Source organism: Argiope bruennichi, chromosome 10, assembly GCF_947563725.1.
Source record: "Argiope bruennichi chromosome 10, qqArgBrue1.1, whole genome shotgun sequence".
Classification (NCBI taxonomy): Eukaryota; Metazoa; Arthropoda; class Arachnida; order Araneae; family Araneidae; genus Argiope; species Argiope bruennichi.
In genome coordinates, this window is record NC_079160.1 from 4,028,044 (window position 1) to 4,052,242 (window position 24,199).

The window sequence follows — 24,199 nt, forward strand, 5'->3', positions numbered from 1 at the left end:
TCTGAAATTATATTTAAATATTATTATTTTTAGATACTACCTATAAGGAAATGTTTTTCAGACAGCTTTGTTAACAAATAAATAAAAAGCACCTCAATGAATGAAGAAGTGAAATAATTTTTTTATATCTGTTTACAACTTTGGCCGGTTGTGCCGCATTGTTACAGTTTAATTAGTTTTCTTTTTTACGGGTAAGTTTCCCAAAATATATTTTTCACGATGACGATTTTAATTTTCATTTTTTTTCCATAACGTCTTATATACTGTTTAGTAATCAATCATGTTATATTAAGTAATTGTAACGTAGTTGTGTCTTTGTCAACTTCACTCTTGAAATGACAATTTTTTCTTTCTTTCTTTCCCGTAAATGCGCAGGATTTGGTGGAAAGGGGTGTTTGAATGAAAATAAATATTATTAGATAATTCAAAGGCTATTCAAAATGTATATTATCTTTTTTTTTTTTTTTTTCATTCCTCTACACATATAAATATTTACGTAAGCAAGAGAAAGGCGATGGGAGACTGACCGGCTTTGTCTTGAAATTATACAGGGGTTTAGTTAGCGCATATTGCACATCAAAATTGTAAATAATATTCTTTAAAAATTCTTTACATTTTTTAGGAAGTTATTTATCGCCGCCAAGCATGAATGTTGGTACGAATTCGTCTAATCAACATTCATTACTATTTGATGATGAGAGCTTTGACTATGATTTGGTAGGGTTTTTTTCTTTTACAACACTAACGTAAAAAAACGTAACGTACTAAAAAAATGTATAATTAATTTAAGTTGTTTCTAAAATAAATATTTTTATTCCTAAACTATCATTAATTATGTGCTATTAATTCATTGTGTCGTTACTTTATAACAAAAAAAAAAACGCTTTTTTTTGTTGTTGTTAACTAAGTTAAAGATATATAAATCGTCTGAAAAGTCAAGGATAGTTTAAATACATAAAATACTAGATGCATATCTCTTTTTAAAAGTTCAATGGACGAAATAGCAAGGAGTAGGAAAAAGCAAGCAAAAGTTATTTTTGAAATCAGATAAAATATAAACAGAATACTACAGGTTTGATGAAATCTGTAGTACTCTGACTGCTGTACTTCACACGAGCATATAGAAGTGCAAGTTTGAAAACTCGTTTACAAGAAACATGTTATTTGAATCTGTTCTTTCTTCTGAATCAACTTTTATGAACAGTATTAAAATTTTTGATAAGAATAAACCTTCTTTGCCAATATATGTTTTCTTATGAAATTATATGAATGTTGATATGGGATTTTTAAAAATATTTGGTACTGCTGTTACTATTATTTTTAATATGCATATGTACACTTGGTGATTTTCAGATTAGGCCAAGATCAGTAAACTCCCTTATAATAATGCAACCATCTGTGCAATGCATGTTGGTTGTTTGACTGTAATACTTGGGAGCTTAAAAATAAACATGTACATCAGAAATATAAAAAAAAAAACAATCAAACTTTGGTCATTGTTTGGCCAAAGGCTGGTTTATATCCAAAGAATTTTCTTATGGCTTACTAAATGGAAATATTGAATTATTAGAATCAAATTCATAGTGGTAATAATGTTGTTACATGTTTTAGATTTATTTTTATAATTTTGCATTATGATTTCAGAATGTGATATTTTTTTACTTTAATGTATTGTATTTTCAAATTGTGTGGTTTCCACTGTTCTTGAATTTTTATTATTTGAGGCTCTGGAAAAAGTGTTTGATATTTGTTTGGTTCTTGAAAAATAAACCAAATACCTCTCCATTATCTTTTCGAAGAAATGAGAAAGCCAGTTTGTGACATTACAAACTCATTTGAATTGTTAGAAAATTTTATATCAAGTTTAGACATATAGTTACTTTTACAAATTAGTATGGATGGTCCAAATGTAAATTTAAAATTTTAAAAATATGTCAAAAAAGAAATTCTATGCAAAAATGGCTGTAAAATTTTATGTTTAGGTACTTATGGATTACACATAATCCACTGAGCATTTCAGTTTGTATTTTAATCTACTGAATGAAAGGTAAATATTATTTTAAGAGTAATATATGGAATATATAAAGATAGTCCAGCTAGATATGCTGATTTACTGGAAGTTACTGGCTCTTAATTTTCATTGAAACTTTATTCTTTCCACTGGGTAGAGAATATCAGTGTTTGCAAAAGTACTCTAAAGGTGTTTGACAAAGAAATACATAGATTTCAATTAAAAATAAAAACCTTTTCTAAAATTAAATTCTTTATTTTCTGAATTTGCTACGAATGATAATATTATAAATGCTTGTCTGGATAAATTTATTCTGAAGTTAGCTTCTTTTATATTACTAATATACTTCAACTGTTTCTTACATCTGAGTCAATTCTGACATCTGAATCAATGGTGCCTTTCTTATATAAAAATCTTTTCATTTTTGTTAATCAGCTAATGAAAAACATAGTTAAAAGAAGCATAATCATAGAAGCAAAAACATTACATACTTATTTTTCATAGAATTTTATGATCCTAAAAATCTGAGGCTGAAAAAATAACATTGGAAAAATGACAGCAAGTTACTTGATTACTAGTGGAGTTACTAAAACTGAAGAAAATGAGGCTTTTTTTTATATTTGTTTAGAATATTATAGGAATTATATGTTGAAATGCATGTCGAAAAATTTTACTGCATCTTGTTTAAATTTACATTTATTGAAGAACCTTTCTTTTTCCACTCATTAAAAATATGGAGCATTGTTATTCTATTATAAATAGCACATGAGTTGTGTTCGGCCGTTTTCTTTTATATTATATATATGTACAGGGAAAACGCAAAGTATTTTTTTTTTTTCGAGATTTCGATGGCAACCCTTATGTATCTTATTATCAGTTTCTTTATTCATATACTCTACACCTTTACTACAAAATACACTACAGCATGACTAAGTGAACATCAACCAAACAAAAAATTTATATCTTTAGTGTTTCACCCCTGTCTTTTACCAATTTTTTCAAACAAAATAATTTTTTGGTTTAATGAGTAAAATCAATAGTAGAATATATTTGCAGAAATTTTTCCAAGATAATTTGAATGAATTGTCTGAATTAAATAGATATTTCCAATAACGTTTAAAGGTATGTGTTTATTAACTGCACATCATTAACAGATATTGGTTATAAAGCCTGCAATTGCCCATATGGGGTTAATAAATACTAAAGTATCCATTTAAATTACAAAATCTTTTATCTAAAGTTTTAAAGTATTTAAATTCACCTTCAACATCTCTTGAAGGATAATTTAGTTCATTTCAGATTTTCAATAACATTCAAATGAACATTTAGATAATATTATTCTTTATAACTGTTAGAAGTAGGCATAATATTCCCAATGTTATTATTAAAGAAAAGTTGGAAATTTAAACTTTATTGAGGTAAGCTGCACATCAAAATTTAGGTTTAAAAAAAGAAAAAATTCTATATAAACTACAGACATTGATAAAAATAAAATGAATTTGTTTTTTTTTTTGTTTTTTTGTTTTTTTTTCCCCCCTTCTAGTTTTCATTTTTTTTTTTTTTTTTTTTTTTTTTTCCCCTTAGAAATTTTCCTAGCTTTCTATTTCTGGATTCTCTCATTACTTTCTAAGTTTTGTAATGATTTATGGCACAACAATCAGCCTTAATTACAATACCAACAATTTTTCTATTGTATTAGACAAGTTAAAAAATTTTTAAATTTAAAGTGGCAGCATTCATAACAAGAATTTACATTTTTTGCTTTTCCCTTCCCAGTAGTGAGATTCTTGCCATGTCCCTGGCAGCTTCAGAACTTTCTTTATCCTGTTTATGTATAAAATTTGTGAAACATTTATTGAATAGTTTAGATTTCTATGACATACAAACTATTTACATAGATTGATTAATTTTTTCAGACGATACTTGAAGCAAGTCTAGATGTCTGCTGGAAGAGGCAGAGGTTTTGCTATTAGCACGTCTCAAGACACAGAACTTCGAAGACCTGGTGAAGCAGGTCTGAAACAGAGATTTGGTAGTTGTTCAATGTCCAATGGTCAAGTATCTGAAGCTCATAAGGTCCATAATTCTATATTGTTTTCTCTTAAAGACACTACATATTAATCTTTTAATTAATAGTGGAAGTATATGGGTTTACAAAAGATTTAGCTTTTATCATTTGTTTTAAAAAATTTATGTCTGTATTTAATGTTATTTTATGCCAGGAATATATTTTTGTTCTATTTCAAGTAAATTTTTATTCAAGATTTAAATAATACAATTATTATTGTAATTTATAACTTAAAAAACATTTTCTATGTATGAATTTTTTTTTATTATTATTATTAAAAATAATTCAAAGGAGGAAATTTTAGCTTTCAGTTGCAAGAAATATATGAAAACTTTCCTAGTCTTCAGTATTCTGTAATAATTTGTTTTTTATGATGAATATACTTTTTTTTTTTTTCATTTTTGTATTTTATGTTTCTTATTTTACTTTTGATGTCTTACTTAGAAATTTTTATTTTTATTATTATTATTTAGAATACATTCTGTACTGTAGTGAGACAAAACTGAAACAAAAAGCATTAGGATGCTTGAAAGATACAGGATGCCTGAAAAGTATAGCTACCTTTTTAAAAATGAATTAAAACTAAACTAACAATGATTTTCAGTCATAGTTTTGTCTTATGTTTCGTAAAGAAAAGAAAAAAAAGGAAGTTTTTTTTTTTTAATGAAATCTTAAATGTAGATACCACCACGTTTAATGTTTTCAAACATTCTTGTTTCAAAACAGCTTCATTGCAAGAATGATTGCAAGTTGTAGCATGATTTATCTAATTACAGCATAAATTTTGAACTATATGCAATTGAAGTCCGCTGGGAAGATCAACAATTTCAAAGTGGCATGAAAGATTTATGACAACAGGTAGTGTTTTATCAAAACCAAAATCTAGTTGTCTTTGCATAGGCTATAATGACATTACATGAATTAAAGAATGCTTTCATTATAGTTTTCGTAAATCAATTTGTCACACATTCCAGCTATTACAAATACCAAGATTAATTGTGAGTGATGTAGTGCATAAAAAGTTATAGCTTTATATGTATAAACTTCAGTTGTTGTATGAATTACAACCTGATAAGCCTCATTGTTGAATATTTGCAGAAGAAATGTTACAAAAAAAAAAAAAGGAAAGATGGTGGAAATTTGCTACAACATATAATGTTTTCAGATGGGGTGGTGTTTCACTGTCAGGTTATTGTTAACTCGCATAACATTTGTATATGGAAGTAGAAAATTCTGATGCTGTGCTGCAGGAAGCAAGACACAACGCTAAAGTAAATGTGCAATTTCTTATACTGTATGATCAAATTGTTGGGCCCTTTTTCTTTTTCAAAATATCTGACAATTACCTTGATATGCTTGAAATTTTCACATTTTCTCAAGTAGAGGATTTGCAACCCATTATCTCCCAAAACACCACAACCCTGAAGTTTGGAATTGCAAAATGTTTTAGATGAAATGTTTTCAGGCAGTGGATGGAAAGAGAAAGTACGATACAGTAGGCTATCTAGGTCTCCAAACATAACGCCTTTGAATGACTTCTTATGGGGATATGTGAAAAACATAGTTTTCCAATCTCCAATTAGTGACACTGATGAAAGTTGAAGTTGAAAAGTTGAATTCCAGTGATCATTCAAAATGTCGATCCTGTTTTACATCATAGAACATGGCTAGAAATCTAGTACTCGATGTTCTGTGCTCAGACAATGGTGTGCAGAATGAAAATTGCAATAAATAAATAAAAATACTTTTGATGTTTTCTTTATGGAACATAAGAAAAAACCCTAAATGAATATTTTTATTTATTTGTAACTAATTTTTGAAAGTGTAGTGTTTAGTAGTAGGGTTTTAATTTTAGTTTTTGTCATTTTTTCTAAAATAAGTTCCGAAAGTATTACAATTAAATGAAGTCTTGATATCCTGAAAATGATCCCTTGATCAGCCTGCTAATGGTACCCAAAGCACATACCTCGTCTGTTCCTAATTACTCTTTTTTTTTTACAGATAATACATATTCTATGACAATATGTTCCATCCACACCCTTTTTTTTTTTTCTTTCGTCCTATGACCTAGTGCATGTATGCTGCATATAGCTAACCAATGGAATTTTATTTCCTGCTTATTGATTATGTTAAGATATTTTATTTCTCTAGCTTATTGCATTTTGTCATGGCCAAATGCTAAATTTATTTTCATTGATGTCCCCCCCCCCCTTCCTTTGAATTTGAAATTTATGAGTTAGAAAATAAATATTTTGTAAGAAATGGCAGTTAAGAAGATATATAAAAACTTCCTCTTTTTTTTTTGTTAGAAAAATATGTCAAAGATAAATAATAAAGATGGTATATAATAGAGAAACTAGTTACATTTCAGATGAGAATTAAATGGACTTTAATCCTTGATAAGTACTATATTAAAAAAGGTTTTTTTTTCACATTAAAAAATGAATAGATGAAGTTCTGTATCCTGAAATACTAAAATAAAATATTTTACAGCTGAAAATTTTTTCCTGCCTTTAATTTCCTCACTATGCCCTTAAGGGAATATTCTCTGAAGCCCTCCCATGACTGCTGCTGCCAATTGTTACCTTTCATTTATACTGGGAGCATGAATGTCATTTTCTGGCCCATTTTCTTCAAAAATCTAGAAATTATGTGCAGCTGTAATAGTAACAGTAAATTTTCCTGTGATAGTAAAATTAAATATTATCTTCTTTGAAAGCTTCATAAGAAGCTGGAGGTTCCCACATTCCATCAATAAAATTTTCCTAGATTTTCTAGATTAGATTTCTCTAGATTTTTTTAATGTTGCCACAACATGTATTTATAATTTATTGAATTCTGACAAAGTAGCCAGATCCAAAACCCCATTAACAGACTCTAAATTCAATAGAACCACTTGAAATACCCCCCCCCCAACAACACATTATAAATTATAGGAACTACTACATAGAAAAGCACTGCCAACTTTCCCTTTGATGCATATAGCAATAGATATATGTTATACACAATGAGATAGATTTTCAAAAAGTAACAGGAAATGGAAAACTGAAAGGAACATTCAAATATTTTGAGAAAACAAAGGAAATTTTCTTCAAAAAGGAAAGAATAAAAAATGAACTTAGGCATATGCTGGGAAATTATAAAAAATAAGAATAGTTTCATTTTAACAATTCCAGTTGAAAAATTCAAGTCTATGACTCTTTAAAAAGTTCTTTTATAGAAGATACATTAAAAAATTATATGAATAAACAAATCGAAATAATTCATTAGTGTTCAGGGAAAACTAAAAACAACTGATCCACATATTTATGTGCTGCCCTCTATTGGCCGATTAACCTTAAGCGGGTGGTGGAACAAATTTACCCCATTTTTTTAAAAAATTTTAATACTTAATAAGGAAATTTACATTTTTGATTAATGAATTAATTTTAAATGTATCCATTGAATCTTAAAAATTTCTTTTGCAGTATATATTTATTTATACGGCCATTTTCTTTCACTACAAATTAAAAAGAATTTGATGGTCTGGAGAGATATGAATTTAAAATTATTTTTAAAATATTCTAATTTTAAATGAAATTAATTTTTTAAATATAAAAAATTTTCAAATATTTGTTAAAATAATTTTTGTAAAGGAAAAACACCATCGTTTGTTTTCAAAAAAAGATCATACAGAAACTATTCCACCCACCCTCTAATTGCAACGACAAAAGCACAAATTCATTTACACTTATTTGTGTGTTATATACAAATATTATAGTTAATGCAACAAAAACAGTTCAGTCTTCAATAGGCTACAACCACAATGCTCTAGCTCACTTGCAGATTGCAAGATAAACTCTAGATATTATGTGATAATTTACCTCAGATTCTTGGCTGGTTCAGTAATTTCATCATGATCAGAAAAAATACCAATTGCACCCCAGAGTTATTCTATGAAAGTACAGCAGTAATTCCTCCCATTAGTGATTACAGTCAAGTAGTTATTGCATTCTCAAAAGACTCCCGCATTTCCCAAAAAAGAGAAGTTTTACGACATCAAGTTCATTGCCAAAACTTTTGCGAAGAACCCAAAATTATTTTAGTTTACATAATTCATATCTTTGAATATTGTTAACTTTAATGTTAACTGTTTATTAAATATTATTTACTTTTATTCAAAATATATATTTTTTCAAAAATCTCTCAAAAACTTATCATCAGAGCTTTTACTTATAGTGAATATTGTGAAAGTAATTTATTCAGTTACTCTAACCTTAACCAAATTCCTTTTATTTTGAGGGTCATTTATTTTCTGCCTTGCATATCTTTATCTATAATATTTGTAAATATAAATATTATTATTTTAAGCCTAATACTTGAAATATCAAGTAAAATATCATTCTTTGTATCAAACTAGCTAATTTTACTGAATTAGTAAAAGCCAGTTAAACATTTTTCGATTGTTGAAAGGTAAAAAAAAGGTAAACAACTTTGTGAAATGTCATGATACATAAACTGCTTTTAAGTAATTACTTTTTATTTTGATAATTAAAATACATGGGTGTGCCATTCATGTTTATCCCAGTCGCATCTAGATTTATTTATATTTATGTAGGGTTTTTTCTCTGAGTAATTTTTTCAGAATTTTGAAATAGTTCAATCAGCCCTGGAAAGCTTCATAATCCTAAATATTATTATGTTGTTGTTTTGTTTATGGTGCTTAGTCGGTGTACAGTCTATTTTGGAATTGATCATTCAAATTTGATAAGGAAGATTGCCTTCTCCATTGCTCTGTATATTCTATTCATTTTTACTAATTCATGAAATATGTGTCAATTCATGTTACCATTCTGAAGACAACTTTGAATGATGGTTAGTCAGACAAGTTTGAACGGAACAGAAGAGAAGTCGTGAACACATCATACCGTCTATTTTGTGAAATTGTATTCGTTTGCTATTTGCATCCTCCTTACCAAATTTGAAAATTTAATCCAGAATTGCTCTGTATTTGTTGTTGTTGTTATTACTCATCATGGTATCTTTTTTATTTAAATATAACAGCCGAATTCTGTAATTAAATGAGATACATTAATATTTTCTAAATCATTATCCTTAAAATATTGTGTAAATTATTTATCTAGCTAACTTTGTACTTTTTAATTAATCAGATTTCTGAAAATCCATATGCTGAACTCTGTAATAAAATGGGACAGATTAATATGTCAACTCTTGATGAAGAATTACCACAATGTGCAACACAAATAAAGACACTATGTGACACAGCTGAGAAGTTTGAAAAGTGTGTTGAGGACATCTTTCAGTTCGCACTAAAAAGTAAATGGAATGCTCATGCTGTCGCAATTTTCTGTAATAATCATGGTGATATTCAAGTTGAACAATCCAAATTCCGCAATTTAATATTACGAAAGCTGCAACAACTATATAAAGGTAGGTTTTAGATTTAATTTTGCACAGTTATTGTTTCCTTAACCTTTTTGTTTACTAGCTGATATAACTGTTGTACCAGTTATGATATAAGATTTCCTTCCCCCAAGTAAACTTTCAACAGTATTCTAATTGTCCCATAAAATCATTTTGCTATTGTGTCATATCACATAGGGTCAGGGGATTTCAACCAGCAGAAACTCAAAATCAGTGTTGACACTGTTGCATTTTGACTTTTTTCACAAAAGAAGCAATTTTAAGATGTATAGAATGAGTAAGCTTAATTTCATTCAGGAATTATGCTACACCAAATCATATTGCTTTTTTTTTAATACACATTCCATTAACTTTCATATCAATAATACTAATCGTTAAGAGCGAATGGTGATCTATATCGAGAATTTGTGCAGGTTAAAACTGTATGATGTTGATTTCAGAAAAAAGAAATGAAAACCTTTCAGAAATAAATCAATTTACTTTTCATTATAATAAGGTGAAAAATATATTATGTTGAAAAGTAGTAATTTGTATACAAATTACCGATTATTCCCACAAATTAATGTATAACTGATAATCAACCCTTGAATATCAAATTCTAAGTAAACAATATTCAATTTTACTTTGTTGAATTATATTTTTAAAATATGATGATTATTTGCATTTTAGAAAATTTTTTGGATGGAAAAATATGCTTTTAAATTCTAAGTATCTTTTTCGAAAAAGCGATACATGTTATAAAAAATTGAAATTTAATAAATTTTAATAGCATTTTAGATTAAAATAAAGATAAGATATCTGGACTAAACATTTATTATCAAAAAATTGCTTAAAAATTGGACCACGGCAATCTAACAACATATCGATAGAAGTTTGCAAAACATACTGGCGAGCAGTGAAACAAATTACGCACTGATATCAAAAAGAACAATATCGGCAACCACAACCAGAATTGGCGAAATATCTCCCAAATACAACACTCCTTTCTGATATTTAGGCCAATTTCAAAACATCAGAAAATTAAACAAAAATATACATCACAAAAAGGAAAACACAATGTATATGGAACAATTAATTATCAAAAGCATTTTTTTTCCGACAAACACAGATTTTAACAGTCAGTCAGTTTAGCTTTTAAACTAAATTCTTCACTAGTCCAAGTCCATCACACAAGTTCATAAACTAAATACTTGTGGGAGGTTTAATCATGTCAGCAGTTTGTTCTGATGATGGAATATATCCCATTTTCAAAATGCCTCGTTTAACCTTCTCCCTAATTGAGTGAAAACATACATCAGTGTGCTTGGACCTTCGGTGGTTTTGAGGATTCTGGATAAGTTTTATGGCATTTTGGTTGGCTACAAATAGAGTGGGAGTGCCATCATATTCAATTAACTCCTTAAAAAGTAACTTGAGCCAAACGAGCTCATTAGCTGCTTCATCGGCTGCACAGCATATTCTGCTTCAGTTGATGAAATTGCAAAAGAATGTTGCAATCGAGACCACCAAGTTATTGCTGCACCTGAGTTTACTGCAACCATACCAGATGTTGAACGTCTGGTCTTTTCATCACCGGCATTAATCAGCATTTCTGAAAACAGAAAATTCAGTTTGCACAAGTGACTTATATAGAAGACCAACATTGCTTGTGCCATGTAGATACCTATAAATTCTTTTTACATGTTTCCAGTCATCTTTTGTAGGTTTGCATAAATCTCTTGATGTCATGGCAACAGCAAAGTCAATATCTGCTCTAGTAGCCACTGTAAGATATTGTAAATAACCTACAGCCTCTCTGCAGTGAACATCAACCATGGTTGGATCTCCTTCCTGAGATTTAGCCACATCACATGGTGTATAAAAGAATTTTCTTAACTGAATCTTTGCATTATCTTTTCAGTATATAAATGTTGGGAAATAAATATGTCACCATCATCTTCCTTTTGGTTAATTTGTACTCCTAAAAATCAACCAAAGGGACCATCAGTAATTTTAAATTCTTTTTTTGTGTTACAAATTAGTTTTTCTATTTCCAAAATATTTGATATAGCTACAAGGCCATCATCTACATACAAGGCAACAATCGGTATAAATGAATTCTTTCTCCTTGTAAATAAACACGGATCAGCATGTGACTGTTGAAATTTCAGTCTTTGAATTGCTTGAACAAAGCGTCTATTCCAACATCGTGGAGATTGCTTCATACCATAAATGGAGTGAACTAACTTCATATTGAACTTTGAATACATGACCATAAGCATCATCAAAGCCCTCTGGCTGTTTCATGTAGATCTCCTTGTCAAAAAAAAAAAAAAAAAAAAAAAAAACATACAGAAAAGCTGTCTTAACTTCAAGTTTATGTAAGTAGAATTTTTTACGAGGAAGCAACACTGAGTATAATGTGCAAGGTGTCAAATCTGGCTACTGGTGTAAACAATTAATCATGGTCAGAACCAGGTTTTTGAGAAAAACCTCTTGTTACAAGCCGTGGTTTGGCTTTATAAGGGGAACCATCAGTATTTGTTTTTATTCTATACACTAATTTATTATCAAGTATACGTTGATTTTCTGGAAGTCCTGTAAGCTCCTAAGTTCCATTTTTTTCATAAAACTGCAGTTCTTCTATCATGGCTCTTTCCCACAGCTTGGATTCAGGTGATCTCATTGCTTCACTGTAACTAACAGGAGTCTCAATATCAGTAAGAGTACTCACAAAAAGTACATATATTTCTGACAGAAACTATGACATGTTATGCTTTTGTTCAGGGTAGCGTCTTACAGGAGCAGGTTCCTCTATGCATTCCTCTTCATCACTCACTTGAGTTCTTCCATTTTCTTCCTCAGGACTTATATCATTGAAATCATTAACCTCAACAACTTCTTTCCACTTTATTTTTAGAAGGTATAAATACTTTATATCCATCATAAGCTTCATAACCAGCGAACAATCCTTCCACAGACTTTTTATCCCATTTTCGGCGTCTTTGTTTTGGCTCATGCACATAGCATTTTGTGCCAAATATTCTTAAGCATTTTATGTTAAAATTTCCAGATTTTCTGTGCCATAATTCACAAGGAGTTTTGTTTTCTACTGGAGTGGGACCTGTGTGATTTAAAATATAGACAGCTGTATTACAAGCTTCCGCCCATAACTTCTTTGGCAATTCCTTTTGGTGAACCATAGTGTAAGCAGCTTCAACAATGGTGCGGTTCTCCCTTTCAGTGTGTCGCGTGGATCCGCGATCATTGACGAAGCGAGTAACAACTCAACTCCGTATTGGAATGTAAAAACTTGGAATTAAAAACTTGAAAAACAGAAAAATGTTGTAATCAGCAGCTGAAAAGATTCTGAACTATTTTCTTTCGGAAATGCAGTCATTTAAATTTAATATGTATATAGAATAACTTGTCTTGTCGTGGAAATAAATGTTATAGTGTATTTTTTCAAGGAGAGTAGTTTTTCAATCACCGTAAAAGAACCCGTGTACCAGAGGCGAGTACACGACACAGTGGCTCCATTTTGTTCCAGTGTTTCAAGCATTGCTACACGTAAATCAATATTTCGATCATTCAAAATCGTTTTCACTGAGTGATTAATAATCTCGGTACTTTTGTCTAACTTGGCGACGGCGCTTGTTACTTGGATTGAATCTGCAAAGCTATACTTTCAAACAATTTTTGTTCCACTTGTTGGTCGAAAGCGCATAATCTTTCCGTTAAAAGTTTGATAGAACGATCTTTCAGTGGTATTCCGTTCCATACTGTCTTAAAAGCGATATATTCCTGCGGTAGCATTGAAATTTTACGAAATAACATTGCTTCGAGAACAGCACAGTTGAGAATGCGTTTCAACTTGTCATTTGCTTCAGTGAAAATATTTTGACATCGGCTTATGAATGATGCGATATTTTCACCTGTTTTCCATTCTAGGTGGAAAAAATCAGTCCACAAGCGGTCGAGTCGATGCGTCGATGACTTGTCATAAATAGCGACTTTTTCATATGCATCTCTTGTCATCGAGCACGTTTTGATATAATCAAAATTTATGTCATCTAGTGACTGGGAAAGAAACAACAATGCCTTTTCATCGGCCAATTCGAACTTTTTCGCTTCTTGTAAAGCAATATCATCGGCTTATCCTTCCGCCATTTTCGGCAAAGTTATATTTCCTGTAAAATAGCTCAATAAATCATGTGTAATAATCAGTTAATGTCCCCGTTGAAGAGATAACTAAAGAATTACACAATCAAGATGTGACTCATGTGCGCCAAATTACGATTCGGCGAGACGGGCAACTTTTGAGCTCCAAGCATTTTACTCTAACATTCAGAAGTCCAAAATTACCAGAATGCATCAAAGCCGGATATATGAATTTACTTGTCCACCCTTACATACCAAACCCTCTGTGCTGTTTTCAATGTCAACGATTCAGACATTCTAAATCAAACTGCCGCGGTACTATTACTTGCGCCCGATGTGCAGAGAAAGATCACGGCACCCGAAAAATGCGGTGGAGATCACACTGCTTTCTCTCGTTCATGTCCCCGTTGACAATTAGAAAAACAAATTGTTGCAGTAAAATTTAAAGAAAATATTTCTTACCCAGAGACAAGACGTAAGTTTTTAGCTCAAACCCCTGCTCCAGATACCAGTTATGTCCCCGCTGTTACAACAAAATCTTCACCTACTGCTATTTCTACAAATCGTTCAAAAAATTTGAAACAATCCAACCAAGAACAGTCTTCCTGTTCTGATTCTATTTGAAATAGTGCACCTGAATCAAGTAAAACTCAGAGATGTAAATCAAAATCTCAATCCTTCTTGGCGCTAAGGCTTTCTAAACGGGGCTTATCACAGAAAGATTTAGTAACGAAATTAAAAAAAAAAAAAAAAAAAAAACTACCGTCAAAGACTCAACTGCTATGGGACTAGCCAGTAAGGGTCTTGTCCATCAGGACTTACAGTCAATATTTAGTGACTCTTCTAAAAATCATGAGCTCATCTTCTTCCATCCATCAGAGGAAGAGGATGGAGACTTAAAAATGAGTTGCGATATTGCAGCAACTCCATCTTCTTCTACTAATCCTTTTATTAAAACATTTTCTTGATGGGTACCTTCCTTTTGTGGAACTGTCGCGGTATAAGATCCAAATTGCAAGACATTAAACTTCTTATTAATAATTTTCATCCTGTTTGTATAGGACTTCAAGAAACATTCTTATCGTCCAACATCCCTCTTAAATTGAGAGGTTATAATATCGTCCGAAAGGATACCGCCTCTGAAACCAATGATTCAGGAGGTGTCTGTATCCTTACATCTAATCTATATCCGAGCACCCCTCTTACTTTACACACTTTGCAAGCTGTGGCTGTGCAAGTTCATGTTCGAACTTTAGTCACAGTTTGTCGCGTCTATTTATCATCACATGAGATGATTAACCAATATGATCTTGATACCCTTATAGACCAGCTGCCTACGCTCTTTTTGTTAAGTGGTGGTTTCAACAGCTATAGTACTTTATGGGGTTCGGATATCACAAATTCTCGTGGGCGACAGATTGAACGGTTAATATCTGATAACTGTCTCTGTTTACTCAATAATGACAAGAAAACCCACTTTCACGAGCCCACACGTTCCTTCCATAGCCATGATCTGACCATCTGTTCTTCTACCCTGTTACCAACACTTAATTTCACTGCTGGAAATGATTTATATAACAGTGATCACTTCCCCTTAATAATCTCCTATGTGGATAGCGGTGGTGCGACTCAATTTTCAACCGCATTATTTATTCCATAGGGCAGATTGGGATAAATTCACGCAGCTAGCAGACGCCAATGAGAATATGATCAATACTGGAGACATTAACAGGGGTGTTTGTGCTCCGGGGAAACCCCGGAATTCCGGGGATTTTGAACTTCGATACCCGGAAATTCCGGGGATCGTCGTTCAAAAGGAAGTAGGAATAATAATGAATTATTTATTTTGATCTGGGTAATTTTGTTTGCTTTGAAAGCAGAAAACGCAAGGTCAGTGTGTGTGGTGAAAACTTTTCCTTTCTTTCTCCAAAGGCAGTGATAATGCGTGAAAAGGGGGAAAACTTCTTTTTTGTGCTTTCCTTATTGCGAGTTATGACTCATTCCCCCGGTTCTCGGACATTCTCTTCTGGATTCTTTTCGGCAAGTAGGCGCGGCAGAAAAAAAAAGGGAGACTTCGTTCGACCAGATGTGCGATCACGTGACCTGGGTTCAAAGGTCTTAATTTTGCAAAAAAAAGTAATTCATTGAGCTTTTATAATTAGGTTATTCAATACTTCATAATTGTAATTTTTCATTTCTCCCCCCCCCCCTTCTCGAAACTCCAAAATGTCGGTAGTAAGTCCGTAAAAGTTTCAGGGGATTTTTTGGGGTCCCACAAACACCCCTGCATTAAGGAAGCAGTATTTGCCTTGGAAATACTAACTGCTTTATAGCATCTTCAGAATAAGGGATTCAACATAATTTTTTTGTTTTGTTCCGAGTCATGTGGGAATTTATGGCAACAAAGTGGCTGATTATGCAACAAAATCTGCTTCTTCTCTTTTATCACATGAATTGCCATATGCTGATGCCAAGAATTTGCTAATTATATATATTTTTTTTTCTACTTCGCAGGCAAATTGGGATCTGCAGATCCATAATAAATTATATTCGATCAAACTTTCCATTGGATTCTGGCCTGTTCTTCTTATATGAGAGATCAATGTCAAATTGACTCTCTTCCATATAGGACATACACGTTTCACTCTTAAGCACCTCATTTTTGTAAAAAGCGGGCCCGTATGTCCCACTTGTCATACTAATTTTACTTTTAACCACATTCTGATTGAATGTCCTTTTAATTCCCATCGTCAGAACTTTTTTAATTGTTTGTCTGTAACCTTGTATGATTTGATGGATGAAATACACCATCCAAACCTTTTTAATTTCTTGGAAGCTATTTGTTTATTTCCTTATATTTGACAACTTGCTTTTTTAAACAATTTTGCCAAGTTTATTAAGTTTTAGTACACATTTAGAAACTGCTGTTTCAGCTTTTTATATCATTGATTCTAACTTTTAACCATACTCATGGCACAATTTAGCCAAATATGATTCTTGCGCCAAAAAAATCCCAAAGAACCAAACTTGTTTTACAAAGGCTTTTGGTTTAACAATTTTCTTTGGCAGGGAGAATGATTTGTATAGCGATATTCTGGTTTTTCTTTTCATTAAGAAAAAAGAATAAGGGGATAAAAAATTATTTGCTTGAAATTAAAGCAAGAGAAAGTTAAATTCATTTTATAGTAGTACAAATAAACATATTTTAGGTAAGAGTTGTTTATTTGGATAAGAATAATCCTATTCTTTATTCATGTTAAAGATTTTGTTTATAAATCCATTTTATTTTATTTACTCGGGACCCTTGAGACCTCCCCTTTCTGCATCAATACTCTTCAAAACCTATATGATACTGAATAGTACCTATTTGTATTTCATATTCTTGTTCTTTTTTTTCTTTCAGAAAGAATTAAAGCGTATCTAGAGAAGGAAAAGTTTCTCATGGATGCCACTTTTTCTTGTGAAATATTTTACCATGTACTAGTTGGTGGTGTTTGTTTGACCAAGCTGGCTCCTCCAATTGTAGATTATTTGGGAATGTTGGTAGATGGAGCCTCTGAAAAGGAGATAGAAGTTTTTGTGGAACAGGTATATCAAAATCTTGATCTTAAGCTAATATATTTTTTAACTCTTTTATGTTATTTGACTTGCCATGTTTTTAAAGATGGAATTTTACTATCAATTTTTTTCTCACTTAATGATGATATTGAAATGTTGTACACTTCTGTGTCTTTAATGACAATAAGCAATTTCTGTTGATTAGATACAACTTAATATATAAATATTCTAATTAAATAAATTTGAAATTAATTGCTATGATCTTGAAACTTAATGCACAAATAAATATTACTGAGACAAATGCTTTACTTTAAATTCATTCCTCTAAGCTAATTTTTTCTTGGTAAAGGGATTTAATTTTCCTCAATGAGTTTCTGTCTTATATCTTCAAATGAGCAATTCTTATATATATATATATTGTGTGTGTTAGAAATGGCTCTAACAATTTGGATCAAATTTTATATTTAGATAAGGTTTTACTTTTTAAGTTTATATAGATGACTTTCATGAAAAAATATGATTTCACCCCCCATACAAAAAATATTATAACTAACTGTAGGAATATGTTTATTCAACTTCCTCTTTGAAGTGCAAGAGTGCAGTATAGTGGTCAGAACGACATGGCTGACCCGTGTATTCCGGGTCCTAGGCTCAAGTCACACTTTTTGGTTTATTGTTTACTTATGTACTTAAACTTAAAAAACAAAAATATTAAATGTATCTATATAGGTGTCCTTACTGAAAAAAACAAGATTTTACACACACACACACACACAAAAAAAAGGTTTTTTTTTTGTGTTTTTTTAGCTAATTATTTGAGCCTTTTTTTAATATTTGCTATCATGTTGACAATGTCATATAGTGCCATCATGGACCCAATTTCACAATTGTAAAACTGAGTGTAAGTTCAAAAATATAAGTAATGATAGATAAACTGTAAAATGAATACTGTAATATAGCATATTGTTTCGAATACCATGTTAAATCAAGTGTATTAACGATTTTTTTTTTAAATTTTAAATAACCAGTTCATAATTAGTTAAAACTAAGAAATATTCATATGTAATCAGTATGTGATTCATATATACATATATTCTCCAAAAAAAAACAAAAAAAAAAAAACTGCTGGACTAAATTTGGCCTTTCTTGTACTTTCCTTTTATATGGAAAGAGCAGAATCTTATGATAAATTATAGTTTTCAAATGGAACATATTAAACTAGGTGGTTTATTTTTTCTCATTACTGCCTTTTAGAAAAGTATACTTTGATCTAATGAAATGAACAATTCAAAAAAATTATATAATTGCACAAATTCCTTTAATTATCTGAAATATAAAACAAATTGCCTTTAAGTACAAAGCATTTTTTAATCTTAGTTTCATAAAAATTACCGATTATCCTAGTGACTTCCAAAAACTGCCAAAGCTAATAATTTTATCAGTTATTATAATTTTCAAAAGAATGATACTTAATGTTGGCAGTTGTAACTTAGAGAAAAATAAATAAAATAATATTTTTTCATTGAACTAAATGGCAGCATTAAAAGCTTACTATATAAGAAAAACTAGCTTAACTAAACTGGCACTATTTATTTTCAGAAAACCTCCCTTAGGTTTCAAAATAACTGTGAGTAAAATTAAACATCCATTTAGTAATTAGCATTATATAGTTAACTATAATAATATATTATGACTTTTATTGTGTGTTTAACATTCTTGTATTTCTAAATAAGTGTATCTAGCAATTTAATTGTGTGTGACATTAATTAAGTTCCTGCATGATGTTTCATTGTGTTTATCTTCCCTTTAGTAACATACAAATTTATTAAATGATGTCAGAATTTGCTACTGAAAGTTATTTGAAATAAGAACTCTTGAAGTATTTTTTTAAACATGCCTTGTTAAAAATAATCCTACTTCTCCTTACCTTTCTCATGAGTTAGTGATCACAAATGAAAATTTGTTGATTTTTACTTGTTGTGTTTTTTATTAAATAAACCTGCAGAAATTTTTATGAATAGCTGTAGAGATTTTCAATGACTTTGGATTATATAATGTGCAGGAAAAGAATTTCGAAATAATTAAGCAAAAATTCAATTGAAATTGAATGAGACTGTATGTCTTACTTGTTTCTCAATTATTTATAAGGCAAGCATGAACTTTTTGATTTGTATTTAAATTAAAACTCAAAGTTTGTAAACTGCTGTTTCATACTTTAATAGTAATGAAAAATGTTATTAATTTTAAGCATTTAAAGTCAAAACTGTAACACACAAGCATAAATTTAAGTTAAACGATAAATTTTCATATACAAAAAAAATATATGAAATAAAGAAAGCTATTTCTAATTATGAAAATCCAACATGTTACATAAGTGAATTGCCAGATAAAACCAAAAAGGAATTCAATAAAAATTATAATTCATAATTGTAAGATTTGTTAAGGAAGTGCTCTTAAATGTAAACTTGATACTGATACCAAGAGAAATATTATTACTAAGTCAGAATTGCATAAAGCTTGTGTACTGCTTCAAAAAGCCCCCTTATGGTATTGAAAACTTTTAATAATAGTTATATCTAGTACTTTGTGAGATATAAATCAATTGCTTCATAGAAAATAAATCAACAACTTAAGTCGGGTTGTTTTTTCTTGCTGATATTTTACATTTATTATTGCAAACAATATATTAATGGGGGGTGCAAAAATTGCATTTGTCCTGACAAACGTAAAACATAAACCATCAAAATTAGGAGCATGAAATTTGGGAAGTTATTTTTGAGATGGTAGATGCCCACTAAGAACGAATTTTTTAAATTTTAATTAGAAGTTTAATTAAAAAATAAAAACAATTTTAGCATGTTTTTGCCATAACATCAAAGCATATGACATGAAAGCTATTTTTTCATTGTTTTGAAAGGTATTTTTTAAACCAATTTTGTTTGAATGAATGCATCCACCACCCCCAACTTTAACAAAACTTTAATGAAATAACCTGAATTATCCAAGTTCCATTGTATTGTGATTATAACATTCGAATGGTATCATCAATGTAATTAAAATGTTTGAGTAATTTAATAAATGGCCACAAGGTATGAATATAATGAAGAATTAAAATATACTATTTGATATTAATGATACCATTCAATCATCAAGTGTGTTAAAACTAATATTCTGTTTTTCAAGGGCTTTATGAGTTGTGAATACTGTTTTTTCAGAGATTCTGAAATACACAAAATTTAATTGTAATTTCAAAAAAAAAAAAAAAAATCTTTTCTGAATATTTTAAAAGTAAATTCAAAACATTTCACACATGTTTAAGTGTTATGCAGAGTATGTCCAATATTGCATTTCACATTATTTTAGTGAAGTAAAGATAGATGTAAATAAATAAATTACATTAAATTAATGGAACTATAAGTTGTATAATATCCAAATCTCTTCAGCTTTCAGAACTTTATCCTTAATTATTTTACTTTAAAGTGACTAGCTTTTACTTTGTACTTTAGAATTCACTTGTTAATTGTTTAAAATTTCAAATTAATTATATACTATTATCAATTATAGTTGAAAACTATTGTTATAATATTTGAAGTAATATTTTGAACTTTGATTTCAAAACTGAAATGATAACAGTAAAAATTTATTTTAATCAAAAATTCTAATTAGGGGAACTTGATTTAAAAAATTATGCAGTATCAGAAAATAATTTTTAAATTTAAAAAGGCATTAAGGGTTTATTTAAAAAAATTAAAGTAATACATAATAAATAACCAATGAATAATTGTAATTATTAAATAATTTCAATAAATAAAAATTCTTATAAATGGTATCCATCACTTATATATATGATTGTACAATAAAAAAATACAATTTATATGTAAAATGTTATTTTAAAAAATGAATAAGGTTTCCTTTTGTTTTTTGGAATGAATACATTATACAACGTAAGTCCTTGAATAGAGTAAAGGTTGTTAAAATTGATAACTTTACTATCATAGATAATGCATTAATGAAAGAAATTTAGAAACAAGAATTGAGATATTTTAATTTTGACTTAGAATGAGCCTAAATAAATTTGATTTATATGATATTTCAATGTATTTTATTAGAAAATTTAAAGCATAAAAGAATTTTCATTAAAAAAATGCTTTAAAAAAACACCTATTGTATTGATTTATTTAACATGCTTTCTTGAATTGTAGTTCATTTATGTTAAGTGTTGGCATTCTTACTGAATGAGAATACTATATATATTTCTAATAATTTTATTAATTTCTAAGTTCCCATTTATAATATTTAATTAAGTAAATATAAAAATTATTTGGCACAATTAATTTTGTAAGAAAAAACCAAGTTAATAAGTACCAAAAAAAACTAGTATTTTTATTTTCAATAATAAAATTCTTGTTAAAAATGGAATTTGGAATGTTAGAGTATTTTATATTAAAAAAAAATTTAAAAATTTCTTTTTTTTTTTTTTTTTTTTTTTTTTTTGAAAATATATTTACTTGAACATTGGCATTCTATGAAATATCTATATGCATTTGTTTTACATCTTTTAAAATTATTGCTTAAAAGTGGTTTAATTCAAAATATCAGGTATGTATTATTCTTTTTTTAGTTTCCAAAGTGTTACATGCATCTGAAAGCAAATCATTCTGTAGGCATCGATACACTCATTGGAAAAATACGGAAACAGATTGTCTGCCAATCCACTGCTATTCCTGTGAGAGCAATGCTGCTTGAAATATTTGAACTCATATTAACAGATTGGAAACCTCTCAATGAAACTGCCAAACATTTTTATGAATCTTTATCAAAGCCAATAGTAAGGATCTGTCATTGAAGCTATTTTATAAATATAGTTACTTTATATTGTTTTCCTTTGAATCTCATTTTTGCATGTATTTGGAGATTTTTATGTAAAAATATCTTGTTACTGAAATTTTTTGTTTTGGAATTTTTTTTTTTTTTTTTTTTTTGTCAACAATATTCTTTCTTAACACAGTTTTGTCACAAAAGAGAAACAAATCTCTCCCCCAACAAATTGCCTTGTGTTCTTAACTTGTACTATAAACTATAAAACAATGTAATCTATTTTGATAATGTATTGCTCTCTGTGATCAACCAGAATTTTATTTAAATCATTTGATGTAAGATCCTCAAAGAAAATAACTTATGCCAAAAACTAAATATGTATATTAATGTATTAAAATTAAATATCTGAATGTATGATAAGTAAAAGAATCTACTAGAATAGAGGGTTTTTTTTTTTTTTTTTTTTTTTTTTTCTTCCATAAACTAGAGCTTATATTTCTACTTCAGGTCATTCTTTTTAGCTTATCCTTTATCATGAGTTTTTCACTTACAAACTCGTTTCACAATACTAAAATGTGATATATGAACACATAAATATTGGTTTGCTTCTTTTTATTGGAAAGAATATCAATAGACTTACAAATTTAATAAGAGTATGGAATTTTTTAAATTTCAAAAATTGATCTTTTAGACTCACACATAAAGAACAGGGATATATTCATATATTAATAATAATAATGCTCTCTGGTTAAAAGTAATCTCAAAAATAAACATTATTAGCAAATGTAATGAGCATATGGACAATTTGTGTTATGAGAATATCAGTAGCAACGATTATTCTGAAATATTTATTTACTTGAGTGGTATGCATTGTTATAATGTATTTCTAGAAATACATATAAAATTGAAAATAATTTGTCCAATCTGAATCAACACATTCTTCTAAATTATATACAATATATGTTTTACCACTAACAAAAAATCTAGAATAATTGGAAATTACAAATTTTGCCAATCAAAAATGAGAAGTTAAAAATCCATAAACTTAGAGATTAATTTATTCATTCCAAAAAATGGAAAAAAGGTGCAATATTTTGCAATTCTTTAAAATAGATTTCTAATTTAGCATATATCTTGAGAGAAATTCGGTTATATTTAAGCTAAATTTCAGGTGTCAATTTGTCTTTTTATATTTATTAAAAAAAATTTTTTTTTTAATTTAAAGTTTTTTATGACAATAAGATTCATTTAATTAGGGTTGCATTAACTTCTTACTAAAAGTATCATTACAGCCATGACAGAATTTTTATCCTAGTAATACATATTTTTTTTCTTAGACATGTCAAAAGAAAATATTTTTGCTCAAATCTTGATTTGAATTATTCCATTCTGGTAACTAAGCGCAAGATCCCTTTCTCAATTAGAACAAATGATGACCATAATTATGAGTATTCTGAGTAGAATGTCAAACTTAAAAATTCTTATACACTCTATTATATAGGAGCAATGTTCTACAAATTTTGTTTCGATGAACGTATGTAATTTAAGATTATAATTACCTTCGAAATTGAGTAATTTTTCAATGAATACAAAAAATATTTCTATTTAAATAGATTCACCTTTATATAAAAATATATCACAAAATTGATTTTTTTTTTGGTTTTTTTTTTTTTACATTTGATTATTTTTTTTAATATTTTTTAAACAACTTTTTTATTTCTAGGCAAATTCATTTTCATGCTTTGAAAACTCCTGACTATAAATTACTACGCACAAGTGATATAAGGTATCTTATTTTGTATACAAATTTGCGAGACCACTCATTTAGTGTTCTCTATTGAATTATAAATTGCATATTTGTAACAATGAAGATTATTGCATGCCAAATACTTTCTTTATCTAAAAGTATGGTTCACATATTGAAATATTTCTTCTATAGATTATAAGTTATTGCAAAATTAATAGAATATGTATCCTGATGATAAAGAGAAGCATGATTTAAAAGATTATTTCTTTTGAAATTTGGTCTCTCCAGGAGTTCTTGAAAATATACTCAATTCATTGGTAGCTGTTCCTCAAGACAAATTTTGGCTTTAATGACTTTATAAGAATTCAGTTAATTTGATTAGCTACTCTTTTTTATTTTATTATTATTTTGCAATAAAGTTCCAATTATTAAC

At 29.0% G+C, this 24,199-nt stretch overlaps 1 protein-coding gene across 4 annotated transcripts; it reads left to right on the forward strand.

Annotated features, from left to right (window-relative positions):
* Window positions 1-130: 130 nt before the first annotated feature.
* Window positions 131-23,882, forward strand: LOC129988353 (uncharacterized). 4 transcript variants are annotated; one of them, XM_056096558.1, is made up of 6 exons: window positions 131-191; window positions 3,928-4,087; window positions 9,230-9,509; window positions 17,047-17,231; window positions 21,823-22,029; window positions 23,743-23,882. In XM_056096558.1, the coding sequence occupies exons 2-6, from the start codon at window positions 3,950-3,952 to the stop codon at window positions 23,773-23,775; spliced, it is 843 nt and encodes a 280-aa protein (XP_055952533.1). In that variant the 5' UTR covers window positions 131-191; window positions 3,928-3,949; the 3' UTR covers window positions 23,776-23,882. The 4 variants fall into 4 exon arrangements, 3 of the variants coding, with proteins under 3 accessions (XP_055952533.1, XP_055952534.1, XP_055952532.1); XR_008785645.1 differs by lacking the exon at window positions 131-191 and adding an exon at window positions 599-717 and having other exon boundaries at window positions 21,866-22,029; XM_056096557.1 differs by lacking the exon at window positions 131-191 and adding an exon at window positions 600-717.
* The last annotated feature ends 317 nt before the right edge of the window (window positions 23,883-24,199 follow it).